The 14,514-nt window shown below is 39.7% G+C and overlaps 1 protein-coding gene across 1 annotated transcript in view; it reads left to right on the top strand.

The window, feature by feature from the left end:
- Positions 1 to 3,954: 3,954 nt before the first annotated feature.
- Positions 3,955 to 14,514, top strand: part of LOC128362361 (NACHT, LRR and PYD domains-containing protein 12-like) — a gene marked incomplete at its 3' end in the record, with an annotated part of 31,799 nt that continues 21,239 nt past the window's right edge. Inside the window, exons 1-5 of the mRNA XM_053323102.1 lie at positions 3,955 to 6,035; positions 6,510 to 6,680; positions 7,169 to 7,342; positions 7,796 to 7,969; positions 8,581 to 8,754. Of these exons, the coding sequence (XP_053179077.1) occupies positions 3,955 to 6,035; positions 6,510 to 6,680; positions 7,169 to 7,342; positions 7,796 to 7,969; positions 8,581 to 8,754 (2,774 nt within the window). The remainder of the gene's footprint in view (positions 6,036 to 6,509; positions 6,681 to 7,168; positions 7,343 to 7,795; positions 7,970 to 8,580; positions 8,755 to 14,514) is intronic.

Below are 14,514 nucleotides of genomic sequence, written 5' to 3'. Positions count from 1 at the left end.
GCCGGGTGAGTGCTCCAGTTTTCCCCAAATGCTTAAAAACTAACTCTGCTTTACACTCAGTTTGTATTTAATAATAATTCTAGTAAAACTGTAAAACTGTAACATACATGCTGCATTATTTTACCACACTGACACATGTAAAACACTTTTAGATAACTTATAAATCAGAGTTTGAGCTCTCTGCTGTGATGTGATGAAGTCTTATGATCAGACCCCAAAAAGAAATCGAGATTTAGCCTCTTTGTTTTTGGTCTTTTTTTTTCTTTAAACGTTTCGTACTTTAAACATCTGGATATTAAACTTTAAAACTGCTGCTCTGCCACAAGTTCTTCATGTGTACTGTCAGTGTGTAGTTGGTGCTTTGTGTGACTGCATTGATGTAAAAACACAGTTTTGCAAGAGATGTGTAATGTTTTACTGGTTTGTCGTAAGGGTTTTGTGGTTTGTGTGTAGAGTTTTGCAAGAATAGCCTCAAAGTTAAAAAGATAGTGTCAATCAGAAAAAAACATTACTACTTATTGTAAAACGTCTGTGATTCAAACTACATTTTCACAATTTGCCAAACTACTTGAGAGAAGGTACATTTTTCTTTTGGCTCATGCATTAATAACAAAAAAATCTATGTATGCGTCATGTTTGAGCCGATAAGCAGATCTATGTGAAGGTAAAAGAGGAGTTTAAAAGAGCCAGAGAGAGTTTCCTGTTCTCTTATTGTTGGGTGTGGCACAGATTAACTTTGAGTTCACAGCCAGTTATCAGCAGTAGAACCATTGCTATTATATAATATAGTTAGTCAAGGTAGGAATGGAGGAAAGAAGGATGGAAGGAAGGAAGGAAAGAAGGAAGGAAGGGAGGAAGGAAAGGAGTAAGTAGGGAGGAAAAGAGGAAGGAAGTAAGGAGAGAAGAAAGGGAGGAATGTAGGAAAGAAGGATGGAAGTAATGGGGAAGGAAGGAAGGAAGGAAAGGAGGAAGGAAGGAAGAGAGGAAAGAAGTATGGAAGAAGCAAAGAAAGAGGAAGGGAGAAGAATGAAGGAAACATTTAAGAAAGAGGAGGGAATGAAGGAATGAAGGAAGGAACAGTCAAAACAGACGGGTTCAATATGACCCAGGAGGACGACAGGAGGGTTAAAGGTTTATTAGACACTGAAATACCACAGCACTGCAGTACATGATGTCAATGTCCAAAAACATATAAACACATCAGTAAGTCACAGAGTGAAATGTAAACAAGATATTTTATAATGCAGCTGTTCATCTTTTGTGTTTAACCCTTTATAGGACACTCATTGAAAGGAAGGGAGGAAGGAAGGAAGGATGGATGGATGGAAGGAAGGAAGGAGAGAAGGAGAGAGGGAGGAAGAACATATGGATGTAAGGAAAGGAAGGAAGGAAGGACGGATGAAGGAAAGACGGAAGGGAGGAGAGAAGGAAAGGAAAGAAGGAAGGAAAGAAGGGAGGAAGGAAGAAGAAAGGAAAAGAGGAAGGGAGGAAGGAAGGAAGTAGGAGGAAGGAAGGGAGCAAAGGAAAGAAGGAAGCAAAGGAAGGAGGGGAGGAAAGGAGGAAAGGAAAGAAGGAAGGAAAGGAGGGAGGAAGGAAGAAGAAAGGAAAAGAGGGAGGCAGGAAGGAAGGAGGGAAGGAAGAAGGTAGGAAAGGAAAGAAGGAAGGAAGGAAGGTAGGAAAGAAGGGCAGATGAAAGAAAGAGAGAAGGAGGGAGGGAGGACAGAAGGAAGGGAGGAACGAATAATGAAGAAAGGGAGGGAAGGAAGGAAGTCACAGAGTGAAATGTAAACAAGATATTTTATAATGCAGCTGTTCATCTTTTGTGTTTAAACAAGAGACTTCCGGACCAATCCAGCTCTAGAAGTGCTAAAACTATTATTCCCATTACATTGAACCAGTGGTGCTCAAAATCACTCTTCCCACTTCACAACTCTATCAGCTGCTTAAGCCTCCTGTTGTCCTCGAGTCAAGGAAGGAAGGGAGGGAGGGAGGGAGGGAGGAAGGAAGGGAGGAAAGGAGGGAGGAAAGGAGGAAAGGAAAGAAGGAAGGAAAGGAGGGAGGAAGGGAGGAAGGAAGAAGAAAGGAAAAGAAGGAGGGAGGGAGGAAGGAAGGAAGGAGGGAGGAAGGAAGGGAGCAAAGGAAGGAGGGAAGGAAGGAAGAAGGTAGGGAAGGAGGGAGGAAGGAGGGAAAGAAGGAGGGAAGACAGGGGGATGGAGGAAGTACAGACGGAAGGAAGGGAGGGAGGGTCAATTTGACTGTAAATCAACCAAACCACATTCATACATCAGACTCTCCAAACTAACTGTGAATTAGTTAAATGTTCAGGATGTGTAATAATATACCTATATAACACTTGTTTGTGAAAATGTCATAAAAGTACAATATCATCTGATAAGCTGAAGGCTTTAAGGTTCAGTAAGAGAAGTTAGAACATTTAAAGAAAGGACACGAAGAACACAAACACCTAACATGTTTCTTTTTTTCCGTCTTTTTCAGATAAGAAGAGAGCGTTGCTTTGCTGACGGACTAAAGATAAGACGGGAAGACGTTGAGTAAGTTTCGCTCTATTTTTGAAAATGTTCACAGAAATTTCTTTTTAACAGCGTAGGAGTGCAAAATGTTGCAGTTCAGGTTCAGTTATCTGCAAGGTGCCAAATTATGACAAAGAGATGATTTATATGTTTCATTGAGTTGAGAGGAAACCTTGCTTTCTTTTGTGTGTGAATAAAAACCATGTGTAACTCAATAGTTATAGTTTCTTTATTGTAAAAGCAATTTGCAGATTAAGATTTTACTAACAAAATTGTTTATATCATCATTTATATCATCATTCATTTATAAATAGATTACTATAAATGAACATAATTCAAAAAGTAGTCAAAGTGATCTCAATCTGAATCAGCCATAATATAATACATAACTGACATGATAATTACTTTTACTTTAGACTCTGTGCTTCTTTTTGGGGATTACTGTGGAGTAGACTGCATCATGTGGAGGTGTTTTTCAATGAAGAAGAAAGTAAGTCCTCACTTGTACTAATCAGTTAACTTAAACCAACTATCAGCTAACCACATATGATCCTACTTTGTGAGGAGCAGAGTTCAGCCTACTGCTTTGGACTAATACTGATACGACTGGGAACATTTCCAGTGTCACCGACTGTTATTTTATGGCAACGATTGTATTTATATTCAGTCTAACTTGCTCTGATTATGAAAGTGAAAGAATATATATTGCTCATTTAATAGTTATCACTGAACCACCTCTGTTGACATCTAGGTGCGTAACACTGACTCTGAGGGAGGAGCAGGATGCAGCGACAGAGGACGGAGATCCATCGTTGAGGTGAGTGATGATGACAGAGACTTAACAGTTTAGAATAATTTGTGATGCAGACTATTTTCTCATAATTTTATGGAAATCAATGAGTCAAGGTGCACTTTATGACCAATAATTTAATGAGATGTGGGGGTTACATTTGTGCAGGCGTCAAGTCTTAATTGTTTTAATTAGACCAAAATAAGTAACTTTTTATCAGGTGACTGGACTCATTTTCAGGTCCTCTCAGTTGACAGTTTTCACACCAGTTTAAATGAATGAACCAAAATATGTTAAGATACCAAGATAAACAGGTGAGTTATGAAAACAGAAGACTAACACAAAACTAAACATTTTGGTGAGAACGCTTTGTTAAATATTGTTATAGATTGAACTTTTATTCTCAACATTTAAGCTAGAAAAATTGATCAATACATTTTCGATGGAACATCTTCTGAGTAGCCTTGTGTTGAGACGTTTTTATTGTTTTTCTGACACGGAAACAACTGCAGCCAAACTGCTCTGTCTGGCAAATCAATCAGATGCAGTACAAACACAGAATGAGTTTCTACTGGCAGACAGAAACACAACCGTTCTCTTATTAATGTTTTCTGATTTGACCAGAGAGCCAAGATGTCAGAGGTGGATCTCCTCAACATTCTGGATGATTTAAGAAACGATGAATTCAAGAACTTCAAGTGGCACCTGAAGCATGAAAAGGTGGACGACATCAAGCCCATCAAAGTGAACCTGCTGTCAAAGGCAGAGAGGCGGGATGTGGTGGACCTGATGGTGCAGAAATATGAACTTGCTGGAGCTGTGGAGGTTTTGGAGAGCATTTTAAAGAAGATCAGCAGGAATGATCTGGTGAGCGAGTTGTCAACCATCAGCTCAGGAGCAGAAGGTCAGTCACAGGAAGGGATAAACATCACATCACAGGTTTTACATATACATCAGATCTGTTTGACGAGGAGTTGTCAACATGTGACTGAAGGAACTGATGAAGCAGGAAGTGAAACCCTCCTCAACGAGATCTACACTGAGGTCTACATTTCAGAGGGAAAGAGTGAAGATGTCAATACTCAACATGAGGTGTGGCAGCTTGAAACAGCTTCCAAGATGGAGACCCTCCAGGACACTCCCATCAAGTGTCAGGACATCTTTAAACCCTTACCCAACCACCAGAAATACATCAGAGTGGTTCTGATGAACGGCGTCGCTGGCGTTGGAAAAACCTTCTCAGTGCAGAAGTTCACTCTGGACTGGGCACAGCGCTCCAACAACCAAGATATCAGTCTGCTGATTCTGTTCTCGTTCAAGGAGCTGAACGTGATCAAAGATGACCAGTACAGTCTGCTCATGCTGATCCGTGTTTTCTATCCAACATTACAGAAGCTCACAGCAGAGAAGCTCGCTGGCTGTAAAGTTCTGTTCATCTTTGACGGCCTGGATGAAAGCAGGCTTTCACTGGATTTCAACAACAGTGAAGTCGTGACTGATGTCACACAGAAGTCATCAGTCAGTGTGCTGTTGACAAACCTTATCAAGGGGAATTTGCTTCCCTTGGCTCTCATCTGGATAACTTCTCGACCTGCAGCAGCCAATCAGATCCCTCGCACATGTGTGGACAGGGTAACAGAAGTACGAGGCTTCACTGACCCCCAGAAGGAGGAGTACTTCAGGAGGAGATTCAGTGATGAAGAGCAGTCCAGTAAAATCATCTCACACATCAAGACATCCAGGAGCCTCCACATCATGTGTCACATCCCAGTCTTCTGCTGGATCACTGCTACAGTTCTGAAGCCAATGTTGACTTCAGATCAGAGAGAGCTGCCCAAGACCCTGACTGACATGTACTCACACTTCCTGCTGGTTCTTTGCTGGACAAAGAGGAAGAAGAACAAGTGTGATGAGGGACATGAGACGAGTCCACAGGAGCTGACGGAGGCTGACAAGGAAGTTCTTCTGAAGCTGGGGAGACTGGCATATGAGCATCTGGAGAAAGGAAGCATTGTGTTCTACGAAAAAGACCTGGAGCAGTGTGGTCTTGATGTGACAGAGGTCTCTGTGTCCTCTGGAGTTTGTAGAGAAATCCTCAGAAGAGAGAATGGGATCTACCAGAAAAAAGTCTACAGCTTTGTTCATCTGAGCGTTCAGGAGTTTCTGGCTGCAGTCTACATGTACCACTGTTACACCAGCAGGAAGACAGAGGTACTGGAGGACTTCCTAGGAAAAGACTACAGTGACTCATCTCTGGATGTCTTCCTTATGGGAGCCATGAGGAAATCCTTGAAAAGTAAAAATGGCCACCTGGACCTGCTTGTCCGCTTCCTTCATGGCCTCTCTCTGGAGTCCAACCAGAGTCTCTTAGGAGGCCTGCTGGGTCAGACAGACAACAGTCCAGAAACCATCCAGAGAGTCATCAACAACCTGAAGGAGATGAACACTTGGTCTGTCTCTCCTGACAGAAGCATCAACATCTTCCACTGTCTGATAGAGATCAACGACCGCTCAGTACATCAGGAGATCCAAGAGTTCCTGAAGTCAGAGAACAGATCAGAGAAGGAACTCTCTGATATCCACTGCTCAGCTCTGGCCTACATGCTGCAGATGTCAGAGGAGGTTCTGGATGAGTTGGACATGAGGAAGTACAACACATCGAAGGAGGGTCGACGAAGACTGATCCCAGCTGTGAGGAACTGCAGAAAGGCTCGGTAAGTCCAGATGTGATTAACATTATAAATCACTGCAGATTATTAGGTTATTCGTTCTTTAACCCTAACCCTAACCCTTCTAATTAATCAAATTCTTACCATTGTTAAACTAGTGCTCTACTTGTTTAATGATATGTCAGTTATATTTAGTCACAGATGTTCTTGTTTTAAATGTGGTGAGAGTAAATAATGTAGACTGTGTCACAGTCTGGTCCTCAGTTCCTCTTTGTTTTTTTACTTATTGTATTGTTGTTATTGTTGCTTTATATTATCTCAACTGTTGTTTTCCATTAAAGGAATAAAATGCCTCAGAAAAAATAAAAGATTAGCTGAACCACTGATATTTAACACTGATGATAAAGAACAAATGTTGATCATAAAAGGGAACATTAAACTCTTTCATCATCAAATGCATGAAGTAAATATAAAGTGTCCTCTTTTATGATAAAATATGTCCTGTATGTGTCATGACAGACTTTGTAACTGTGGACTCTCAGAGACTCACTGTGAAGTTGTGGCCGCAGCTCTGAAGTCCAACCCTCATCTGACAGATCTGAACCTGAGTGAAAACCAGCTGCAGGATTCAGGGGTGAAGCATCTGTCTGCTGGACTGGAGAATCCAAACTGTAGGCTAGAGACTCTGGGGTCAGTTCACTGTAGCTTTGGTTGTTTTTTCCATATATTCCATTTAAGTCTTTCACTAAAATTTCAAATGTTTGGTTCATAATTTTCAGGATTTGTGTAAAAATGACTTCCAAAGTGTAAACTTTCCTCCCTAGGTTGCAGTGGAGGGATTGTAACACACAGAGGAAATTTTGTAGTGAATAGTCAGACAAATCAAGTGGGAGTCTACCAGACTGTCAAAGCCTCATATTCACTTCAGCTGAATTTATGAAGCCTTTTCCTACAGTATAGCTGTGGTAGGAAGAGACCACTTCACAGTCAGTATGGACATGAGGAATGATTACTACCACCAATAACATGCTTTAATTACACAAATCTACAAACAAAAAACTACCAAATACAGGAAGAAGAGGTCATGTAAAAAATAATGAACAGGTTTTTAGTTCAATGTGTCTGATGTAATATTGATCATTTAACTAATTAATCCATATGTTGTGTTCTTTGTTCAGATTGAGTCTCTGCAGTTTGTCAGAGATCAGCTGTGCTTCTCTGGTCTCCGCTCTGAAGTCCAACCCCTCCCATCTGAGAGACCTGGATCTGAGTGGAAACAAGCTGCAGGATTCAGGAATGAAGCTGCTCTGTGGTTTTCTGGAGAGTCCAGACTGTACACTGGAGACTCTGAGGTCAGTTCACTGACTGTCTGTTTTTAAACTTGATCTTTATCTTCAACAACCAAACCTAATTTATTTACATTTTCTGTTTTCCATATTTAATTCGTAATACTGTACAAAGTTTAGTCAGTTATAAAAGATGACTGATTCTTAAAGAAACGTAGAAAATGTGTGATTTAATCAATGTCATAATCAATAATGATTTATATTGATCCTTTAGAACACACATAAATCAATTTGGGTGATTGTTATGACTCAGTGTTGACATGAATATGAGCCTGAATGTTGTGGTGATTTGGATGATGAATGCTGACATTATGTGGAACCACTATTACACAATGACAGAAAGTTCATTGACAGATCAACACATCTGAATGGATTATAAATTAATTTTAATTTACATAATTTATGTAATATTGATCCTCTAATTACTAATTAATCCATATGTTGTGTTTCTTTATTCAGATTGAGGCACTGCAGTTTGTCAGAGATCAGCTGTGCTTCTCTGGTCTCAGCTCTGAAGGACAACCCCTCCCATCTGAGAAAGCTGGATCTGCGAAGAAACAAGATACAGGATTCAGGAGTGAATCTGCTATGTGGTCTTCTGAAGAATCCAGACTGTAGACTGGAGAAGCTGAGGTTGTTTGTTTGTTTTGTTCTTTCACTTCTGTGCTTAGAGTAATATGCTGTGACAGTTGTGGAAACACTAAACTTAAGACATAATGTTGATATTTGCAGTTCCACACTAAGTAGGTAAATGGGAAAGTCTGCTTTTTTCTTCTTCATTTTTTAGTTCATTGACTGTGTCAGAGCAATGTTGAGCTGCACATTTAAAACCCTCATAAGATGAGAAAAATCTACACTGGATATATTTTTACTTTAGATTTAACCTTCACTTTCAATTTCGTTCTTTAACTTTAAACCTAGAAGCTCAATCAGAGAGCAACAAATATTATTATAATATTATTATAATATTCAGTATTTACTTGTTCCACTACTTTAATGAAGCTGTGCAGTGTTTATACTAACTGAAATATTTAAACACAAGATGTATTTATAGCAACACCATTCCAGCAAATGTAAATATTGTAAATATGTTGAACATCATTTTCCTCCTGTTTTCCCAAATCCATCCTGACATATTTGGTATCTTTGCAAACGTTGGGATGTTTCTATTTTCTACACTTACATTCTAATCTGATCTCAAACATGAACTTTGTCCTCTAAAATGACATAATTTATTCATCCAGGTTGAATAACTGCAGTTTGACGGAGATCAGCTGTGCTTCTCTGGCCTCAGCTCTGAAGCACAACCCCTCCCACCTGAAATTGCTGGATCTGAGACTCAACGACCTGAAGGATTCAGATGTGAAGCAGCTGTTTGATCTTCAGGCGAGTTCAGGCTGCAAACTGGAGACTCTGAGGTCAGTAGAGAGTTGGAGTCAGTCTATGCAGGTTTCAGCAGTTTAGTATTCAAAGTGTTTTTGTCTCTCGTTTCAACACTAAACTATTGATCAGTTCATCTTTGGCAGAGCTCTAAGATCAGTCTGACTGCAGCCTGCAAATCACTGGCTCTGATTTCACACAAGCATCATTACGTTTAGTAACCATGTGGTCTTTATACAGACCAGAACCTCTGCTGAAGTCCAGGAATCACAGCAGCTGTTTAGCTGAGAGCTCTGACTGATTGTCGTGTGATGATTTAACAGCAGGAAACATCTTCAAATCCCACAGAGACTCTGTAGCTTTAAACTTTGATAAGAATTGACATGTATCAGCAGTAAATCCATCAGTAAACTGATGAGTGAATGTCTCTGTTTCTGCAGTAATGATGTGTAGGGGTGGGAGTCGGGAACCGGTTCCAGTTTAGAGCCGTCTCCAATTGTCTAGTCCATTGGGATTGTATGCCTACAAGCTTATCAGTGCTCAAGTGTTTGGTGTTGATGGAACGGAAAAGGTGGAACTCATCTGTGAGAGCAGTGCAGCCTCCAGACGGTCTACAGCGTGACACACTGACGTTATCTTCAGCTATTTTGTAGTTCACCTTCAAAAAAAGCAGCAGTTGAAAGAATGTCTTGAATTAATGACTAAATAATTACTTTATGAGATGACTGGTCAATCAATTAATCAATCTTTATTTATGTAGCACCAAATCAAAAGAAAAGTAATCTCAAAACACTTTTCACATAGAGCAGCTCTAGACCGTACTATTTAATTTCATTCAAAGAGACCCAACATTCCCACATTAGCAGCACTTGATGACAAGCAGCAAAGAAAAACTCCCCTTCAACAGGAAGAAACCTCAAGCAGAACCGGAGTCTAGGTGGGAGCAGGCGGGAAGTTCCAGTCCTCTGAAAAGAAGCCAATCCAGAAGTAACTTAGAGCTGCATTCTATCAAAAGGCCACCAGGGGGCGACCATCTCTACACAAGTCAAAGGAGAATTCACCAATTTCTCATTTGATTTCTAACCTCAGTAAACGTTTTCAAAATGTGTTTATGGTCTCAATCGCCAGTTTAAAGCCTTCTTCATTGCAGTATGATGTTCATTTGTGAAATTTTGGCCTCCCTGATTTTATATGTGACGATAAAGCAGGCTATGTGGCTAAGTTGTGATTGACAGGTTGATTGACCAATGTCCTTGAGATCCAGCCCTCGCAACCAATCGCAGTCTCCCTGCTCCGCCGTTGGCCCCGCCCATACTTCCGTCCATGACTCCGCCTCATGCCCATATAAGTAGAGTCCGTGTTCTTTTTTTCTCGGCATGCACCTGAAATGTTCAAGATGCCGCTGCCTAGATTAGAAACTATTGGCTTCCGAACAGCAGTCCACAAACCAATGGGTGACGTCACGGATGTTACGTCCATTTCTTATATACAGTCTATGGGTAGGAGGCCATCTGCTTCGACCAGTTGGGGTTGAGGGAGAGAGAGAGGCACAGTAACAAACAACATTGAAAATATTAGGAGCATGAATTATGTGTGCTGCATCACTGACTGACAGCTGATGAAGTGAGTCTCACTAAACACTCATTTATCTCCTCTGTTCTTTCTTCTTCTCTCATCAGATGGAAGTGGTGGCAGTGATCTCCATCAGAGTGAGAGTGAACATCCAGGAGTGTTGAGGGAGGATCAGCTGGATCCTGATGATCCATCTGGAATCTGGATCTGGATTTTATCGTCTTCACTTAAGTCTCTTAACTGACTACAAACTGAACAGTTATCTCTGGATTTAGCTGAAGTCAGCACTTTACAGATTAGTTCTACATGAGCTGTTTGATGCAGAAAAGATAAAACCAGGTGTTATAAGTCAGACTGTGACTTATCAAGCGTCTCAGAATCACACTGAGAGTTAACAAGGACTAAAACTAATGAATGAAGCAGAAGAGAATTGACTGTGACTTTCAGCAGGAGAAGGATTACTGCTGGGAGAGAGTGAGACATGGCTGTTTTACCACAGTCAGAGCAGCAGAGTAGAAATAATGATGACGTGTTGTAGTTTTCTCACAGTCTCAGCTGGAAATATTAAACAGTGGTCATTTGGTATATTATGTGTATAGACAGGTAACCAGGCAGGTAACTTACCAAGGTTATGGAACTAAACTATGAAGCCAACATTCATTATAAGACTATATTTACAAAGTGTAAAGAAAGCCTGAGAAGTAAATGCAGCCTCTATGTTCATTAAGATAACAGGTAATCTGACTGAGCTGGTGAAATTCTCTTGGTTCAGCCTCATGGTTTCCTCATGTATCTTCTCCACTGTCCAACTCATCTCCTGTTGACTTATGTGTCCTTACAGCTCTTTGAAATCTATCTGTGCCATCAGCAGTTTAAACACATCGGATGGTTACATGGTAACCTAGGTTCTCTGAGTGGAGAGACTATCTCTCCACCCTACATATTCCATATGTACGGGAATGACCCCACAGGGGCAGCTGTTGTGGATTACTCTTTAAGACACATCACCTGTGTGGCCACTCTGATTGACCTTGATTGGAACGTGTTTCAGAGCAGCTAATAGCTGGAGAGATAGTCTCTCCACTCAGAGAACCTAGGTTACATGTAACCATCCGTTCTCCGGAGGGTTAATGTGACAATTCAACTATAAGATCATAAAACAGTTTCAGGTTTTTGGGTTAGTTTAGTTCAAGTTTAATTAGTTTTGATGAGTCTGACAGCTCTGTCAATCTGTAAAAACTGAATTCAATTGTGACTTTTGTGAAATAATTTAAAAACTACAGCAAAGTATGGATCAGCTGTTCTCACTTCACCTCAGTCCTTCCTCAGCTTAAATTCATTGTTTTTTCTTTGTCAGTTTATGTCAATAAAACTGTGTGTGAGAACTTTGTAGTGAATGTTTTGCTCGTTTTGTTCGTTATCTGTTCGGCACAAACACCACTGATGTTAGTAAATGTTTGACAGCATCAGAAAATACTTAACATAACATATAATAATAATAATAATAATAATAATAATAATAATATGTAGTTATTGTTTTAGTAGAAAGAAATCAAACAAAGACTGTCAAAATGTTATAACATTCACATATGTAGTATGGACATGTCACAGTGTACAGTATGTGTTTATGTGTATGAATATAAATATATATAGTTAGTTAGTTTCTCCTCATATTATATTTAACTATATAACAGAATTCTTCATCATTTGCATCAACTTTCTCACTTTCTGTTCCCAGCTCAGTCTGCAGCAGATCGCTCACACTGAGTCTGTCCACTAGATGGCAGCAGAGAACTAACTATTTTTCAATAATTAAACACCACGTTTAATTAGAGCACGAGATTAACACACATACACACACACAAAAGAGAGAGGGGGACACAGAGTGGGCTGGCTATAAGATGTCCATCTGTCTCTATCAGTTCCTCAGGGTAACACAGATTCTTTCACGTATTCTGTTGTTTGTCCTCTTTCTTCGATTTTCTTTTTTTTCCTTTTCGATCTGCTCGGCTTTCCTTTTCTCTTTTTTTCTCTCCAGCTCTAGTCCCCGTCTGTCCCTGTCGGTTATAATTGACTCCAAAATATTTTGCTCTGTGTCTCTCTTTGTTGAGTTTTGGGCTTTTTTTGGTGAAGTTTGTACATAGTTATACTGACAGCAGCAGCTAATATGTGTGTGCTGATGTTCAGAGTTTGCAGAGTTTAATGTTCACATAGGTGTATTTACTTGTTGTGACTATGACCATGAGGTAAGATTATATTATATTATATTTAATGTGTTTTGTCTAATTCCTTCCTTCCTTCCTTCCTTCCTTGGCTCGAGGACAACAGGAGAACTAAGAAAAAGGCTAAATTTAAATCAGTACATGCATAACCTTAATGTTTTCCACTTGAGCTTCAACTTTATTACTATCCAGAAGGATTTTTAGTCTATAGCAGCCGTCAAACTCAGAATAAAAAGCATAACAATGGAGTCAACCATCAGCTCGACACTTAACAACCAAGGGGTTTGGGTTAATTTAAAGGTTTTTTTGTGTTCAGATTAATGTGTCAAGCCGGACAGGAAGTCAAACAACGCAACAACGAGAGAATCCAGTTTTCTAAATAAAACATTTCAAAATAAAAGTAGTTTTCAATAATTAAACACCCCGTTTGACGACTGCGATGTGTGTCATACACAAGCATCAGAAACAGTGTGAATAAACAGGTCCAAGTGTGACAACAGAGGAGCAGAGCCGCTTGTTGACCGGAGAAATACGCTGCTGTGAACTGAAGGTTGGTATATAAAAAGAACAAAAGAGATGATAAAACACAGTCCTGAGGTGAGCCTGTACAGGTGATCATTCTGTCAGAGTGACGAGCCCACTCTGTGAACTGAAGGGTTGTGGCACGCGCGAGAATTTCCAAGCGCGGCGCTTCCGGGTCCTGGCCACGCCCTTTTTAAAACACACCTGATCCAGACAGCAGAGAGCTGCACAGAGAAAACCTTCATAGGAAGAAGTTGAGTAAGTGGACCTTTGTTTGCTTTGAATTGTCTTCATTAGGATCTCTAATGTTTCCTCTTCATCACAAACAAGCTGCTCTGTGTTTGTTACTGTGTTGACTTCCTGAACAGAACAAGACTCACAGTTCTCTTCCTGTAAATGTGTTCAAAGGTCGGCAGGTAGGTGATCCCGACCAGTTAACTTACCATTAATACAGTTTATCTGTTTCTGTGCCTCAGTAGTGTTACCAAACCTACAGATGATACAAAAGGTTACAACATTTTCAATAAAAGTACAGTAAAATATTTTCAGAATATTGTTATGCAAATTTAATGACAGCATTTTCTTTGGCGTTCACGTCATCAGTCCAAGTGTATGAAGGTATTATTGGCGCAAAAGGTTTGAGAACCTGTAACAGTGGAATTTGTAGTTGCGTTCAGTGATTGTGTATGTGTGTCAGTAAATTTGAGGTCACATACTCTATGAGTTGTGTACTTGTAGATTTTTTTTCTCTCCACAAATACAACACAAAACATACACATTCACAAATTCTTAATTACGGGTTCACAAATCCTATTTTACAAGTCACAGATTAAAAAACTGACACGCTCACATTTTTGCTCCTATTGTTGTAGTATATTATTTTTATATTTGGTGGAAATCTGAATGTGAACTTGTGTAATAAATAGTCAATGTATGTCAAATAATTTCTCATGAAAATATAAAAGTGTTCTTTTAAAACACAAACACAAATAGATAAGTACAACTGCTCCAATCTTCCCCACGAGTCACAGATTCTGTTTCCTTCAATTACACAAATCAGCCTCCACAGCCTCCACTGAGATATGTGGTGCAGAACTATCTGTGCATTCAGTCTATGGAGCAAAAGGAAGTTCCCATTCAGATTTGCATATATTCAAATTTGATCCACAACTTCACATTGTTTGATACAGGTACACAAATATGTTTTGCACCAAATATAAAAATAATATACTACAACAATAGGAGCAAAAATGTGAGCGTGTCAGTTTTTTAATCTGTGACTTATAAAATAGGATTTGTGAACCCGTAATTAAGAATTTGTGAATGTGTAAGTGTTGTGTTGTATTTGTGGAGAGAAAAAAAATCTACAAGTACACAACTCATAGAGTATGTGACCTCAAATTTACTGACACACATACACAATCACTGTACACAACTACAAATTCCACTGTTACAGGTTCTCAAACCTTTTGCACCAATAAT

The sequence above is a fragment of the Scomber japonicus genome, chromosome 7 (assembly GCF_027409825.1).
Source record: "Scomber japonicus isolate fScoJap1 chromosome 7, fScoJap1.pri, whole genome shotgun sequence".
Classification (NCBI taxonomy): domain Eukaryota; kingdom Metazoa; phylum Chordata; class Actinopteri; order Scombriformes; family Scombridae; genus Scomber; species Scomber japonicus.
This window is presented reverse-complemented; position numbering and strand designations above follow the sequence as displayed.